The sequence below is a fragment of the Protobothrops mucrosquamatus genome, unplaced genomic scaffold, assembly GCF_001527695.2.
Source record: "Protobothrops mucrosquamatus isolate PMUCROS unplaced genomic scaffold, P.Mucros_1.0 scaffold1931, whole genome shotgun sequence".
In the NCBI taxonomy this organism is placed as follows: Eukaryota; Metazoa; Chordata; class Lepidosauria; order Squamata; family Viperidae; genus Protobothrops; species Protobothrops mucrosquamatus.
In genome coordinates this window covers 57293-70490 of record NW_015388052.1, presented here as the reverse complement: position 1 = coordinate 70490, position 13198 = coordinate 57293, and the positions used below count along the sequence as shown (strand labels likewise).

The 13198-nt window shown below is 44.8% G+C and overlaps 1 protein-coding gene across 1 annotated transcript in view; it reads left to right on the top strand.

Moving 5' to 3' along the window:
• LOC107294389 (cytochrome P450 2J2-like) overlaps positions 1–12247 on the top strand; it is a 28024-nt gene extending 15777 nt beyond the window's left edge. The window contains exons 4-7 of the mRNA XM_029285607.1: positions 2734–2926; positions 9914–10101; positions 10223–10364; positions 12063–12247. Coding sequence (XP_029141440.1) covers positions 2734–2926; positions 9914–10101; positions 10223–10364; positions 12063–12247 — 708 coding nt within the window. The remainder of the gene's footprint in view (positions 1–2733; positions 2927–9913; positions 10102–10222; positions 10365–12062) is intronic.
• Positions 12248–13198: the final 951 nt, after the last annotated feature.

Here is a 13198-nt window from a genome sequence, read left to right as displayed (position 1 = left end):
GAAAAGCACAGGGGCGGCTACTCGGGATTTTGCTGGCTGGATGAATCCTCTGGCTAGGTTCTTATCAATGTATGCCCTCAGTTCCTTCGGTTCATGGGGGGGGGGGTCATTGAATACATTTTTGGCTTGGGCAATTTGGCTCCCAGTAAAATCTCAATAGTGGTTCTGTGGGGGGGGGGAAGGACATTGCATTCTGCCTTGCTGAAGCTTCTGCTAGGTGTCTATATTCACTTGGGATGAGTGGTTCTCCAGGCAGGGGATTCACAGTTGACTTTAAGGTCTCCAGGTCCGGCCTTGGCTCTCACTTGGGCTACTGATTGGGGGAGGAGGTGAAGGTCCAGTTGCTAGTCTAAGAGTCCTCACTCCATTCTCCCACCAGATCATAGGGTGCCATTTGTCAAGCCAAGCTAGTCCCCGGAGCCCTAATGGATCCAGTTGCTGGAGCAGGTGGGGCATTGTGACGTTTGGCATCTCACTGGCTCTTGCCTTGGTTGGGCTCTTGAAGTTGCAGGCTTGTGGTACAAGGTCAGTTCAACATCCAAATTCATATCCAAACAGGACCAATCATGGAGTTGATCAAGATTCCCCCTGCAGATACACGTTTGGAACAGCTTGTGGTCCAACCCCAGTTTGAAGTAGTGGATCAATGACTGTTCAGGCCACTGCCTGATCCGTCCAGCCAATCTTTGAAATTATTTTACATATTCTCTTGCAGGCCGACCTGCTTCACATCGTGGATGTCTTTTTTGGCTTGCACAGTCTGGGATTCATCTTCAAACCTGGTTCTCAGCTCACATTTGAATAGATTGAAATCCCATAGCTCGGGTGCCTACTCCTCACATAGGGCAGCCATTCACTCCACAGCTTCCCCTTCCAAATTTGCAGCCACAGTATCAACCATTTCGGCATTGTCTAAGTAAGCACGGCCATTATGATTTACATAAGACCATACCTGGTTCAGGAAAACAGTCATCTTCTTGAGATCACCGTCGAAAGTGGGCTTGAGGGGGGTGGTGGATCTGCAGGTTGTCGGTCCCAAAGAGCCTGCAGCAAATCAGGCAACAGGGGTTGGGGTTGCTGAAATCTCCCTTGATGGAAGATCCATGGTGGGGGTCCTAGGTTGGCAGGGCGCCGATGACGGTCAGGGCTGGCATGACGGTAGAGGTCAGGGCCATTGGGGCATTGATAGCAGTCTGGGCTGGGCAGGCATCAATGGTGCTCGGGCTGACATAGTGCCGATAATGGTGAGGGTTTACCGGGCATTGGTAGCAGTCAGGGCTAAACATTGATGATCCTCCAGGCTACGGTGAGACCAACATTGATCGGGGCTGGCAGAACACCAGCAATACTCGGAACTGACCTGTCTCTGGGGTCGATCCAGACTGGCATGGTGTCGGTAGTGGTCAGGGCTCTGCCAGTGCACTGGACTCGATGTTAAGTCTGGTTTTGGCAGCAGATTGGTGGCTCATGTCATCGCTATGGGACTGGTTTTTGTAGGAGTGGTGGAGGCTCATGGGAATGCCTGTCTTCTTGCTCACTTGAGATCACCTGGCATGTGGCCTGTCCTCCTTCGCCCATCTCCAGCCTGTCAAACTTCTCTCTCAGACGTTCGACCGAGTGTCTGTGGATAGTGCTAAGGTATTTCCATTCCCCTGACTCATCCCAAGCAGCCGGTCATTTTACTGTCAACATCACAGATGGACAGAAACCCTGGGATGAGATCAATAGGAACTCGAACTCTGACGCTTTCACCGTGCTGTTGAGCAGCAGGGCAGTGTTTGACCACCAGGTCCCTCCGAGGATGAACACTTCTTCTCTCTGTGTCAGCTTCTCCAATGGGACCTCTCCCCTTGGTTTAGAGATTTTTTGGAGTCTTATTTAATGTCATGGTTCTGATAGATAAGACCAATAAAAATAAGAACTCCGAGGCAATTGCTTTCCTCAAAGAACAACTTTTAATGGCTACATAGTTTCGGCATGAACAAAGATGAAACCAAGACTGAAAGTCCCCTCCCCCAAGATTACAAAGTAAAAAGTTGAACTCTCCACCCCTGCAGTATGTCATAAATCATAATCCCCAATTAACTACTTTCGCGGGCCTTCTAACGGAAAGTTCAGCCCGCCAAAACTTAGTAACTTGACCTTGATTCCTACAGAATAGTTATTGTTGTGTCTAAACTAAGAGAATACATCTCCCTCCTCCCATCACGGTGGCAACTGAAAATGAAGTGAAGTGGCTGCAGCCCAATTCATTTGAAGGTTGACATCATGTTTTTCACTGCTATTGAAACTTTGAATGATCACCAAACGAATGGTTGTAAATTGAGGACTACCTGTACTCTGAAAAATGCATGAATTGTCATGGTGTGTCAGAGTAGCCACAGAAGCTGGTAGTGAGATCGGTCATGTACATCACCTTTGGGCATAACTTTAAATTACAATTCATGCAGATACTCCTGCTTGTGATGTTTTGTGATTCACTATAGTAGGTACACATTAATCACCGTTCCACATGCAAGCATTTGCTGAGGCAACCAAAAATAAAATAAAAGGAGATGAATTCAAGTTCTTCCAAAGCCAAATCTCTCTTTGATCTTGGCTACTTCAATATAGTGTTTTACTCAGTGTGAACATAACACTTTAATTCTTACTCTCATGCATTGATTTTCCAATATAACTACCAGGAATATATTTATTCTCTTGACTTGCAATACAGAGACAAAATAACTATAGAAAACTTGCATAGAATTCATTGTAATTTTCATTTTCCATTTTAAACATCAGAGCAGGAATGACACCAACTCTACCTACAATGAAGAGAACCTGGCTCGGTGTATTGTTGATTTTTTTGGTGCTGGGACAGAGACAACCTTTATTATTCTGATGTGGGCACTGCTCCTCTTGACCAATTATCCTGACATCCAAGGTGAGAGAAATGTGGGCTGTGGGAACAAGGGCCAGTCTCAGGTTCTATAATATACAGAAATTATTTGAAATGCTAAGGTATTGAGTGAGGAACTGAATGTATTGTTCATAATAATTTTCCTATGTAGATTCTTGACCCTATAAGCAGGGGAATGAACTTGGCAGGATAACAGAAAAACCAGGAATGTACAAACAGAGAGTCTTCTTTGAATTCTCAATGAAAATCTTGAGAGAGGAACTAAAAACTGGAATCAGTATAAATCTAAAACATTTAACACGTTCAAAGTAGAAATATACTCTGGTTTTCAGATTTGCTACTTTTTTCTGGCCTAAATTGCATATAGAGGACCAAATTTCAGCATGATAATATAGAGAAAAAAATCAAGATGGCAGGAACAAGTGGATGCATGACACAAGGCTCCCTTGTGGGAAGGGATGGGAAAATTGTGGAGGATTATCACTTGGAGCAGCAAACGAAACTGAAGAGACCAAGCTGGAATGGCGTGGCAAAGACAGAGGATTGGTCTGGATTCATGAGCCAGTTGAAGCTTGTATTTTCATCCTGGCAACCAGGGCAGACCCCTGGCCACAGATTTGGGGTGGAGTGTGGGAGCCAATCAAGGGCCATTGTCTGCAGCACTGAGGGACACAACTGGGACAACAGACTGTTCATCGTCATAAAATGTTGGAAGTACCAAGATGTTAAAAGTACTAACTGGTATCATCATGTTGCTTAGAGAATGCTCATTTGGGGACTCCTTTCATGTCCCTAAATGGGCCCACCAAAGTGATACCTATTCATCTTCTCATGTTTGCAAGTGTTCAAACTTCTATGTCAGTAGGAGCTGGAGCAAATGTCAGTAGCATACCCAACAAAAAAAGCAGCCCTCCGGTCTTGAACGAGGGCTTGCAGATTGTCAGCCCAGCATTCTAGCCATGTGAGCCACCACGCTCCTATGAGACTGGTGGGAAGTAGAGAAGTGGCCCTGAGTCTGACCGAGTGCCAAGTCTGAAAGGGTTGAAGGGCTGGAAGCCATGCCAAAGAGTTTGTGCTGAGGGTGGAAGGCTGGTGGAGGTATAGGGAAGAGCCAGCTTGTAGCTGGAGCTGGAGGCAGCCCAGAAGGATGTCATGTTGGCAGGGAAAGGAAGCAAGAACTGGCCCAGAGAATCAACAGGGGCCTTCGCAGTGAACTATGTGACCCAGATCAGAGATGGAAAGGAGGAGTACAAAGGCCAGAGATCAGAGATGAATTTGGAGCCTTCTGGTGTTGAACACCAGGTTATGGTCGCAAACTTTGGAATTCCAACATACCTAGAGTCCAGAAGCTGGCAGTAGCTTTAAGGATAAGGAGAGATGCTCTGAAGAACATTGATGGCAACAAGCCTTTGGGACTGACAGGGAGAAGCTGATGGAGGGTACAGAGTCCAAGACCCTGAGGTGATAGTGAGTTGGGCCCTAGGTTGAGAGCATAGGGGTCACTTCAATGTGTGGCTATTGTACGTTTGCCTGGGTGTGAGAAGAGAAGAGCCTATATATGCGAATGTGGTCTCCTCTCTGTTTGGCCAGTGGGAGAGAGCAGCTCAAGGTGGGAATACATTGAGTGTGTTTGTGGAGATTGTGGACCATAAGGATTCCCATTGGCACTAAGAGCTACAGTGAAAATGCCACACATTGGTGAGTCTGTATGACTGGCAGAATGGCAGGTCTGCCAGCACAGCGGGAGGTCAGGTTTAGGGGTAGAAGATCATCTCACAGGGTTTAGGGCAGGAAAACCAATTCAAGTGGTGATGGGCAGGAATATACAGTAAACAGGTGCCAGTGGCAGGCCCCAGAAGCAGTTTAAGTGTTCATGGCCACCAAGGTAGCCTTCTCAGGTTATCCATGGCCCAACCCAGGACAGTGGACACCCTTGAAGACATGATCTGCTTGTCAAAACAGTGGCAATGTGGTCTGCTCTGGGAGTTATCATTATTCCCTCTGTCATGGTCAGACTACACAGTGGTGTCCTTGAGATTTTCCAGCACTGCCCCCTCTGCAGGGAGGCTGGACCTATTCACATAGTCCCTTCTTGATGACTGATGGACCATTCAGATTCCAGAAGGAGCTGTGGGATTGTCCTGGGGGATCTGCTGTGTGGCCCTTTGGAGGCTCTGGCCACAGCCTGGAATCAGAAAATAGCTGCAGCCGTGGACAGGATTGTGCCCATGTGCCCTCTCTTGGCCCATTGCTTCCAACACTCCAATGGTTTATGGAGGAGTTGAGGATGTTGAAGAGACAAATGCCACTGGAGGAATAAAAAAAATGCATATGACTGGAAATGGATCAGAGTTGCCATTAAGTCCTTACCTCGTGGTGCTAAGAGTGACAAAATGCCACATCACTGCAGAGGGGATGTTGCCAGCACCATTTAAGGAGGCCTTGATCTGACTCTTCCTTAAGTCTCCTTCACTGAACCACACCTATCTTGACAGTTTCTGTCCAGTTTGCCATCTCCACTTTTTAGTGAAGGGGAAAGTAGTGGAAAAAATGGTTGCAGTATGGGTCCTGGATGAAATGGATTATCTGGACCCCTTTCAGCCAGGTTTCAGGCCTGGTTATGGGACAGAGACAGCATTAACCATACTTGTGGATGATCTCTGGAGGGAGTGGGATGGGGATAGCACGTCCATCATTGTTCTTCTTTTCCCTTCTGCGGCTTTTGATACCATCAACCATGGTATCCTTTTCAGCTGGCTGTGGGAATCGGGACTGGATGGTGCAGTGTTGCACTGGTTCATCTCTTTTCTTCAAGGCCAGTCCCAATTGGTGGTGATAGGGAGTGAGAGGTCCACTCCAAAGCTTATCATTTATGTCATGGTGCAGAGCTCCGTCCTCTCTCTGTTCCTTTTTAAATCTTCATGAAACTGCTTGGTGAGATCATCCAACACCATGGGGCAAGGCATCATCATTTTTTCCAGAATAGTCAACTTTGCATCTCCAGGCCAGTGACCTAGGTGATGCTGTAGTTACCCTCTTGCAATGCCTGGACACCATGGGGGTCAACAGGCTTCAGCTTAACCCTGGTAGAACATAGTATAATAGAATTGGAAGGAACCTTCCTCAAGCAGAGGACGTATACAATTCCAGGCAAGTGATTCTCCACTCTCTTCTCAAAAGCCTCCAGTGATGGAGCACCCACAACTTCAAAAGACAAGTTGTTCCATTGGCTGATTATTCTTATCGTTAGGAAATTTCTTCTTAGTTCTAGGTTGCTTCTCTCCTTGGTTAATTTCCAATCATTGTTTCTTGTCTTGCCTTTTAGTCCTTTGAAAAATAGTTTGACCCCCCTCATCTTTAAACATTGGAACACTGCTATCATGTCACCCCTACACCTTCTTTTGGTAAGATGGAGTCACTGTGGGATCAAAGGGACTCAAGGATCTAGGGCTTTATCATCTTTAGTTCTGAGTGGACTGCATTTTGCCAGACAGATCCTGTGTGCAATTTGTGGTTTCTTCCAGACTCATGACTCCAACTGAAAGAACAGGTGGCAGTCAGGGCTAGGAGACCCTTTGTGTAATTTCATGTTATTTGCCAATTGTACCCTTTCATGGATTGTGAGGATATGTGCAGGGTCTCCCATGCCCTTGTAATCTCTCAGTTGGATTACTGCAATATGCTCTACTTGTAGCTTACAAATACTCCCTTGAAGAGTATTTGTAAGCTACAGCTGGTAGCAAATCCAGTGGTGCAGCTACTTCTAGAGATCCCTTGGGTGGCATATATAACACCACTGTTACATGAGCTGTGCTGGTTGCTAGTTTGGTTCTGGGTCCAATTTAAGATGAATTTAAAGCCTTTTATGGAGTGGGTGTAGAAGAGGAATCCCCAAAATTTCTGGGTTGGTGGCCCGGTGGGAAAAGGAGGGGTAGGTACCTTTATGCATGAATGCTCACACATGCAAATGTGGCTGTGCGTGCGTGCGCACAAATGGGGCCACAAGCATGCGCATTCTGCAAATGGGTCTGGTGGTGCCAGCGCAAGGCTCATGGCAAGGCTACAGCTGGCAAGAGGCTCACAGTGATGCTAGCGCCGATAAAAGGGGGGTGAGCACGTGCACATGTGCACTCACACTGGCCAGTCACTCATGTGGACCAGTGGCTAAGAGGCCATGGACCAGTAGTGGGTCACGGCCCATAGGTTGGAGACCTCTGTGGTCTAGGGCAGGGCTTTTCAACCTTTTCACAGATTGTACCACTTTTAGGACATGACAATATTTGAGTACCACCAGTGCTTAGCAAGGTCTCAAAAACTTGATGACTAAAAAAAAGGGGGGGATTTTGGGTTTTACTGATTAGATTCATTTGTTGTTATAGAAATGGCTAGTTTATAATATTATGGAAAAGTAAAAAGTTGAGGTTCAATGTTAATGCTTCCTTCTACTGCAACAGGGGAAGTCTGTTCTTTTTTCCCTTCTCCCCCCTCAATTTTTCCCCCTTTTTCCTCCCGACTGTGTCCTACAATTTGCTTTTGTATTTTTGTATTTTATTCTATAATCTAATAAAATATTACAAACTGTAGAAAAAAAGTAAAACGTACCAGTTTTAATTTCTTCGGTGGCTGTTCCTTTGCTGAATCCCTTTCCCTTTGCACTGACAAATGTATGATGAATTTATCCATGTTTATTAATATGCACTACTGCCACCTACTTCAGGGGTCTTCAAACTTGGCACTTTTAAGACTTGTGGACTTCAACTCCCAGAATTCCTCAGCCCTCATGGCTGGTTGAGGAATTCTGGGAGTTGAAGTCCATAGATCTTAAAGTTGCTATGTTTGTAGACCCCTAAGCTAGCTGGTTGGCCCTTCTTCCTCTCTCTCTTCTGAGCTCTTTCACAGTGTAGTAAGCATGCACCCCCCCCAATCCTTTACCTGTACCCTTAAAGACACAGGAATCAAGTGCAAAGCAAGAAAGGCTCACAAAATAAACCTCCGGTTTTTTTTCTCTTTAAGCTGCCTCAGGCATGTCACGTGTCACAATGTTGCAATCCCAGACTGAAAGTCTCCGGCAATTGCAAAAGGTTTAGCTTTAAATTAAGCCTCTTTACCTTCAAAGAAACCTTTCTAAAAGCTATAGACAGATTGAATTAAAGGAGGTAAAACAAATTTCATTGCTTAAAGGGATTAAACCTTTCCTGATGTCTTTTTTCCCTTCCCCCACTCAAACCACCTCCTTTTATAGCCTCTCCTCTCCTCCCCCCCTCTTTTTCTTCAGTTCACCTCCAGCTCCGAACTGCTTCCTGAAGCACCAATCAGCTGGAGCCCTGCTGGCTCCTGGGGCTTCTGCCAGCCGAGACAGTCATGCAGCTGCAGTTGCCTCTCTCTCAGGCTTGGGTCATTTTGGTTCTTTCCCCTCCCCTGCTACACTTGGCTAGCAGTCACATACCACCTACCACGTGGCAAAGTACCATAGGTGGAACACGTACCACCAGTTGAAAAGCCCTGGTCTAGGGCAGGGTTTTTCAACCAGTGGTACGGGTACCACCTGTGGTACATTGGCACCTGGCAGGTGGTACGCGACCATCCTAGAAAAGTGGTAGCGGGGGAGGGGAATGAGCTGAACTGGTGGCAGCACCGCACAAGCCTGAGCGAGAGATGGCTGGAGTTGCAGGGCTGTCAGTGCAACTTTCCAGCTGATCGGCGCTTTTTCGGGGCTGTCAGGGCTCAGGGGAAGCGCCAGGATCAGCGCCAGGCTCCAGTTGGAGCTCGGCGTTGATCCTGGTGCTTCTGCTGAGCCCTGAAGAAGCACCAATCAGCTGGAAAGCAGCACTGATCCTGACGCTTCTGCTGAGCCCAGAAGAAGCGCCGATCAGTGGAATGTTGCAGCATCTCCAGGGTCTTGTGATTTACATTCAGATGCCTGGCAACTGATTCATATTTATGACTGTCACAGTGTCCCAGGGTCATGTGAAGTGACCAAAACCTGCTGCAACCACCCAGCAGATGGGGGGAATAAAAACCAAACACCCCCACCCCACCCCCACTGCCAATCCTCAACAGAAATGCTCACAACAATGAAAATCTCAAATAGGAGGAAGAGCACCGTCGGGCGGGCAGGCAGGTGTCTTGCTTGGCTGTGGCTTGGGGGGCACTTTTTCAGTGCCATTGTAACTTCGAACAGTCATTAAGCGAACTGTTGTAAATTGAGGACTACCTGTACTTTATCTCTTTTTTCTTTTTTTTGGTCATGAAGTTTTTGACACCTTGCTAGGCGACTGGTGGTACTCGGATGTTGCCATATCCTAAAAGTGTACAATGGGTGAAAAGGTTGAAAAGCCCTGGTCTAGGGTATCTGAGGAGCTGTCTCATTCCAATGTGACAAGCCCATTCCAGTTTCTCTAGCAGAAGAGACCTTTTTCGGATACTGACTGCTAAAGAATTTCAGCTGGCAGTGTTCAGGGGAAGAGGTTATTCTGCTGTGACCCCCACTGTCTAGAATATTCTCCTCCTGGAGGTGAGGTCCACCCTTACCCTGCGGATCTTCAGGAAGAGTCTTAAAACCTGGCTCTGCCAATTGCTCTGGAGCCCTGATAGAGGTGCACTACTATGGGAGTGACTGGTAGGGTAGAGAGAGATGATCCCTACTCCTTGTTACCCATCCTCTTGGTTTTTAGTTTATTTAATTCTCTCTATTTTAATTGTTCTGTACTATCAAAATACCCACTTGCCTAATAATTGTGCACACAGTGTAGATTGAAAAAGATTCCATAGAATATTTAAACTGAATCAATATTCTGCACCTGTTTGGACTGGATATGATCAGAGCACAGGAAATGCATTTTCAATCTGCTCTCCTTCATCATATTTTTTAAAAAGGATGGGATTACATTTAATGCCCTAAAGGTTATTCCTAAACTTGTCCTAAACTTCTGCTAAGGATTAACATTTGGAAACAAATAAATGAAACATAATAATGAAAAAGAGATTTCTACTTCTATTGTTTTTTTGTAGAGAAAGTCCAGAAGGAGATTGAAGATGCCTTTAGTTCCTCAGTCTCAATTTCCTATCAGGATCGGAAGAAGCTGCCCTACACCAATGCCGTGATTCATGAAATGCAGCGTTTAAAAAGTGTCTTCCTAGTTGGGTTGCCCAGGCAAACTACAAAGGATGTGACGGTGAAGGGTTACCACATTCCAAAGGTGAGAAATGCTAAGAACAGCCACTGCTCTCAGAAACTGCTTTGGAAATGAATAAATATGGGTCTATCAAGACAAGCTAAAACCAAACATTTCATCAATATTGTATGAATATTTTTTGCAGAGCACCATGATTTTGCCTGACCTGCGTTCTGTTCTTCTTGACCCTGAACAATGGGAGACACCTGAAGAATTCAACCCAAATCATTTTTTAGATAAGGATGGGAAGTTCATTGAACGAGAAGAGTTTCTGCCCTTCGGAATAGGTATGTCCATGAGCACAAAGCAGTTTATCACTTATAGATTCCTGTCACCCCCATCACTGTGTTAATCTGAAGTCATCATGGACTGAATAGAAAATCCAGAAATCTCTATTCCTTCTACTTTCATAACCATGAGAGTCTGAAATTCCTCCTAGGCTATAAAGTTTAAACTACAAGGAAATGCTAGTTATATTTAGATTGTAATCAGTAGAGCTTTGCACAATTATCCCTGTTGTTTGGGGGAGAATTATTAGCCAAATCCAGAGAAAACAAGCCTACTTTTAGTTTCTTAATGATGGATCTGCATCACAGAGTTTTGGTCCTAGATGCGTTAAGCTCAGTCTTTTTAATGGCTGCAGAGCTCCCCCTACAACAGCATTCTCATCCTGTCTGGTACTGCTTGTACACCAATGAATCTTTCTCTATTGCTGGTGCTGATAACAAAGGGCATAAAAGGCACAGCTTCAGTTATGATAGATATGAAAAACTATTGTTGTCCCCCAAAACTCATGTCCTCCTACCTAAACATACAGGCCCAATGATCCACACCAGTCAGGTGGAAAGGAAAAAAAAACCCTTTTATATGTAAATAAAAGGTCTACCCAGAAGCAAGTTCCAAATGGGCACACCTCTGCTTGGAGTGGACCCCATTTGATGCAATTTTGAAAAGCATACATTGCCATGATGCCAATCATGGAGATACATATCATGATAAAATAATCATTAAAAGCAGCATACATCTTGCTTACATCTTCAGGGTCACAGTAAGACAGTTTTAATTAATCAATATGTCATCCACCTTATAATAAAATGAGTTTAGGGTGCTTAGTTCAGCTAAAGCTTGAACTGCCCACAGCCAGCTGTTCAATCCTGACCGGCTGATGTTTGACTCAGCCTTCCATCCTTCTGAGGTCAGTAAAATGAGAACCCTGATGGTTGGGGGCAATATGCTGACAGTGTAAATCACTCCCAGAGTGTGTTAAAGCCCAATGGAGTGGTATACAACTTTGATCGCTATTGCTCTTGCTATTACTAAAGGTTACAAGTTAAAAGTTACAAGGTAGGGTAAGATGTTATCAATATTACCAATATTAGTCTTCCTTACTAAAAACCTTCCTATGCAATTTGGTATACTGGTCCTGCCCATCACCTTTATGGTCAGGGATTCCTGAGCAAGAAACAGATGGTCTGCTCAAATTGGCATTATTTCTGTTTAGCAATAGCAAGCACTTAGCACTTAGACTTATATCTTGCTTCATAGTTCTTTTATAGCCCTCTCTAAGTGGTTTACAGAATCAACATATTGCCCCCAACAATCTGGGTCCTCGTTTTACCAACCTTGGAAGGATGGAAGGATGAGTCAAACTTGAGTCTGTCATAATCAAATTCCTGGCAGTGACCTGAGTTAGCTTGCAATAATGCATTCTAACTACTGCCCCACCAGGGCTCATAAGCTGCTTTAATAAAGCAGTTTGACCTAATGGCTAACCACATCAATAGATTCAAAGCATTATCCCCAAAAGCTCTTCCTGTGTACTAAATAATAATGTGCTAAATAATAAGCAATACTAGAAGATAGGAAGATTCAACAGGGAAATGTGCTTCATCTGTTACGAATCTTCTTTCGTGTTTCCTTGCTGATGGGATATATTCTGGAGAATTGATTATTATCCCCTTTATGCATGCTTCTATCATCTACAGGTCAGCGTGCATGTGTGGGAGAGCAGCTGGCAAGAATTGAGATCTTCATCTTTCTGACCAATCTGTTGAGGGCCTTCAGCTTCCGGTTGCCTGAAGGAGTGAAAGAACTCAATGAAGCCCCTATTGTAAATGTGACAATGCATCCACACCCTTACAAACTGTGTGCTATTCCCACAAAGGCTTAAAATTAAACCCCATAAAGAGCATTAAATTATTGCACAGTAGGTATTCAGTATGACGAATGTTTCCTATGTACCTATTCACTTAATATTGTGTTTTGCTTCTATTTGTTCAATACTGAAAGTTCTTCAAGCTATTGCTTGGTTCACACCACATGCCTAACAAAGTCAACCAAAGACTTAGAGGATGTGTGTGAAAAATGTGCTAGCTAAGCTTATCATGCTTTATCTTTGTTCCTTTTGAATGCCAATAAAACATATTACTTCCATTTATTTTTAGTATCTTTTTCATTTTTATTAAATTTCTCCTATGGACCATGTTCCCCACTCAGGGCAAACTTCATAGATAGACCAAAAGGATGCTATACTTGAAGGGTTGAAATGATGCTGAGAGAACTAACGGAAGAAGAAAGATTGTGGCTCCCATCCACACCCCAAGGCAGAACATCCACTGAAGCAACCAATCCATTTTTCATCCCACACTTAGAGCTGAACTTAGACTGAATCTAATTCTGTGCTTCATCTGAAGCTCTCTACAGCCTAATCACTTTCTCTACAACCTTCCCCAAATATTTTTGACAGTACAGGTAGTCCTCGACTTACAACAGTTCATTTAGTGACCTTTCAAAGTTACAACAGCCCTGAAAAATGACCTATGACCACTTTTCACAGTGACGACTTTGCAGCATCTCCATTGTTGTGTTTTCGGTTTGCTGGCAATTGACGAAGACACATGGTGGAAACAACAAGCTCTTATTTCTCTCTCCTACAACCAAGCAAACAGCAAAAGGCACGCAGGCCTTTTATAGGGCCAGAAACCCAGACAGTGTAAACCAATAGGAATTGACCATTTTCGCGCCTTGCGCATGCGCACAATGCTGGCGCCACCCGGTCTGGTCCCAGGCACCTTTTGGGAATGCCCGGGACCATTTACAACAATTCTGAGCCTGCTTCCCG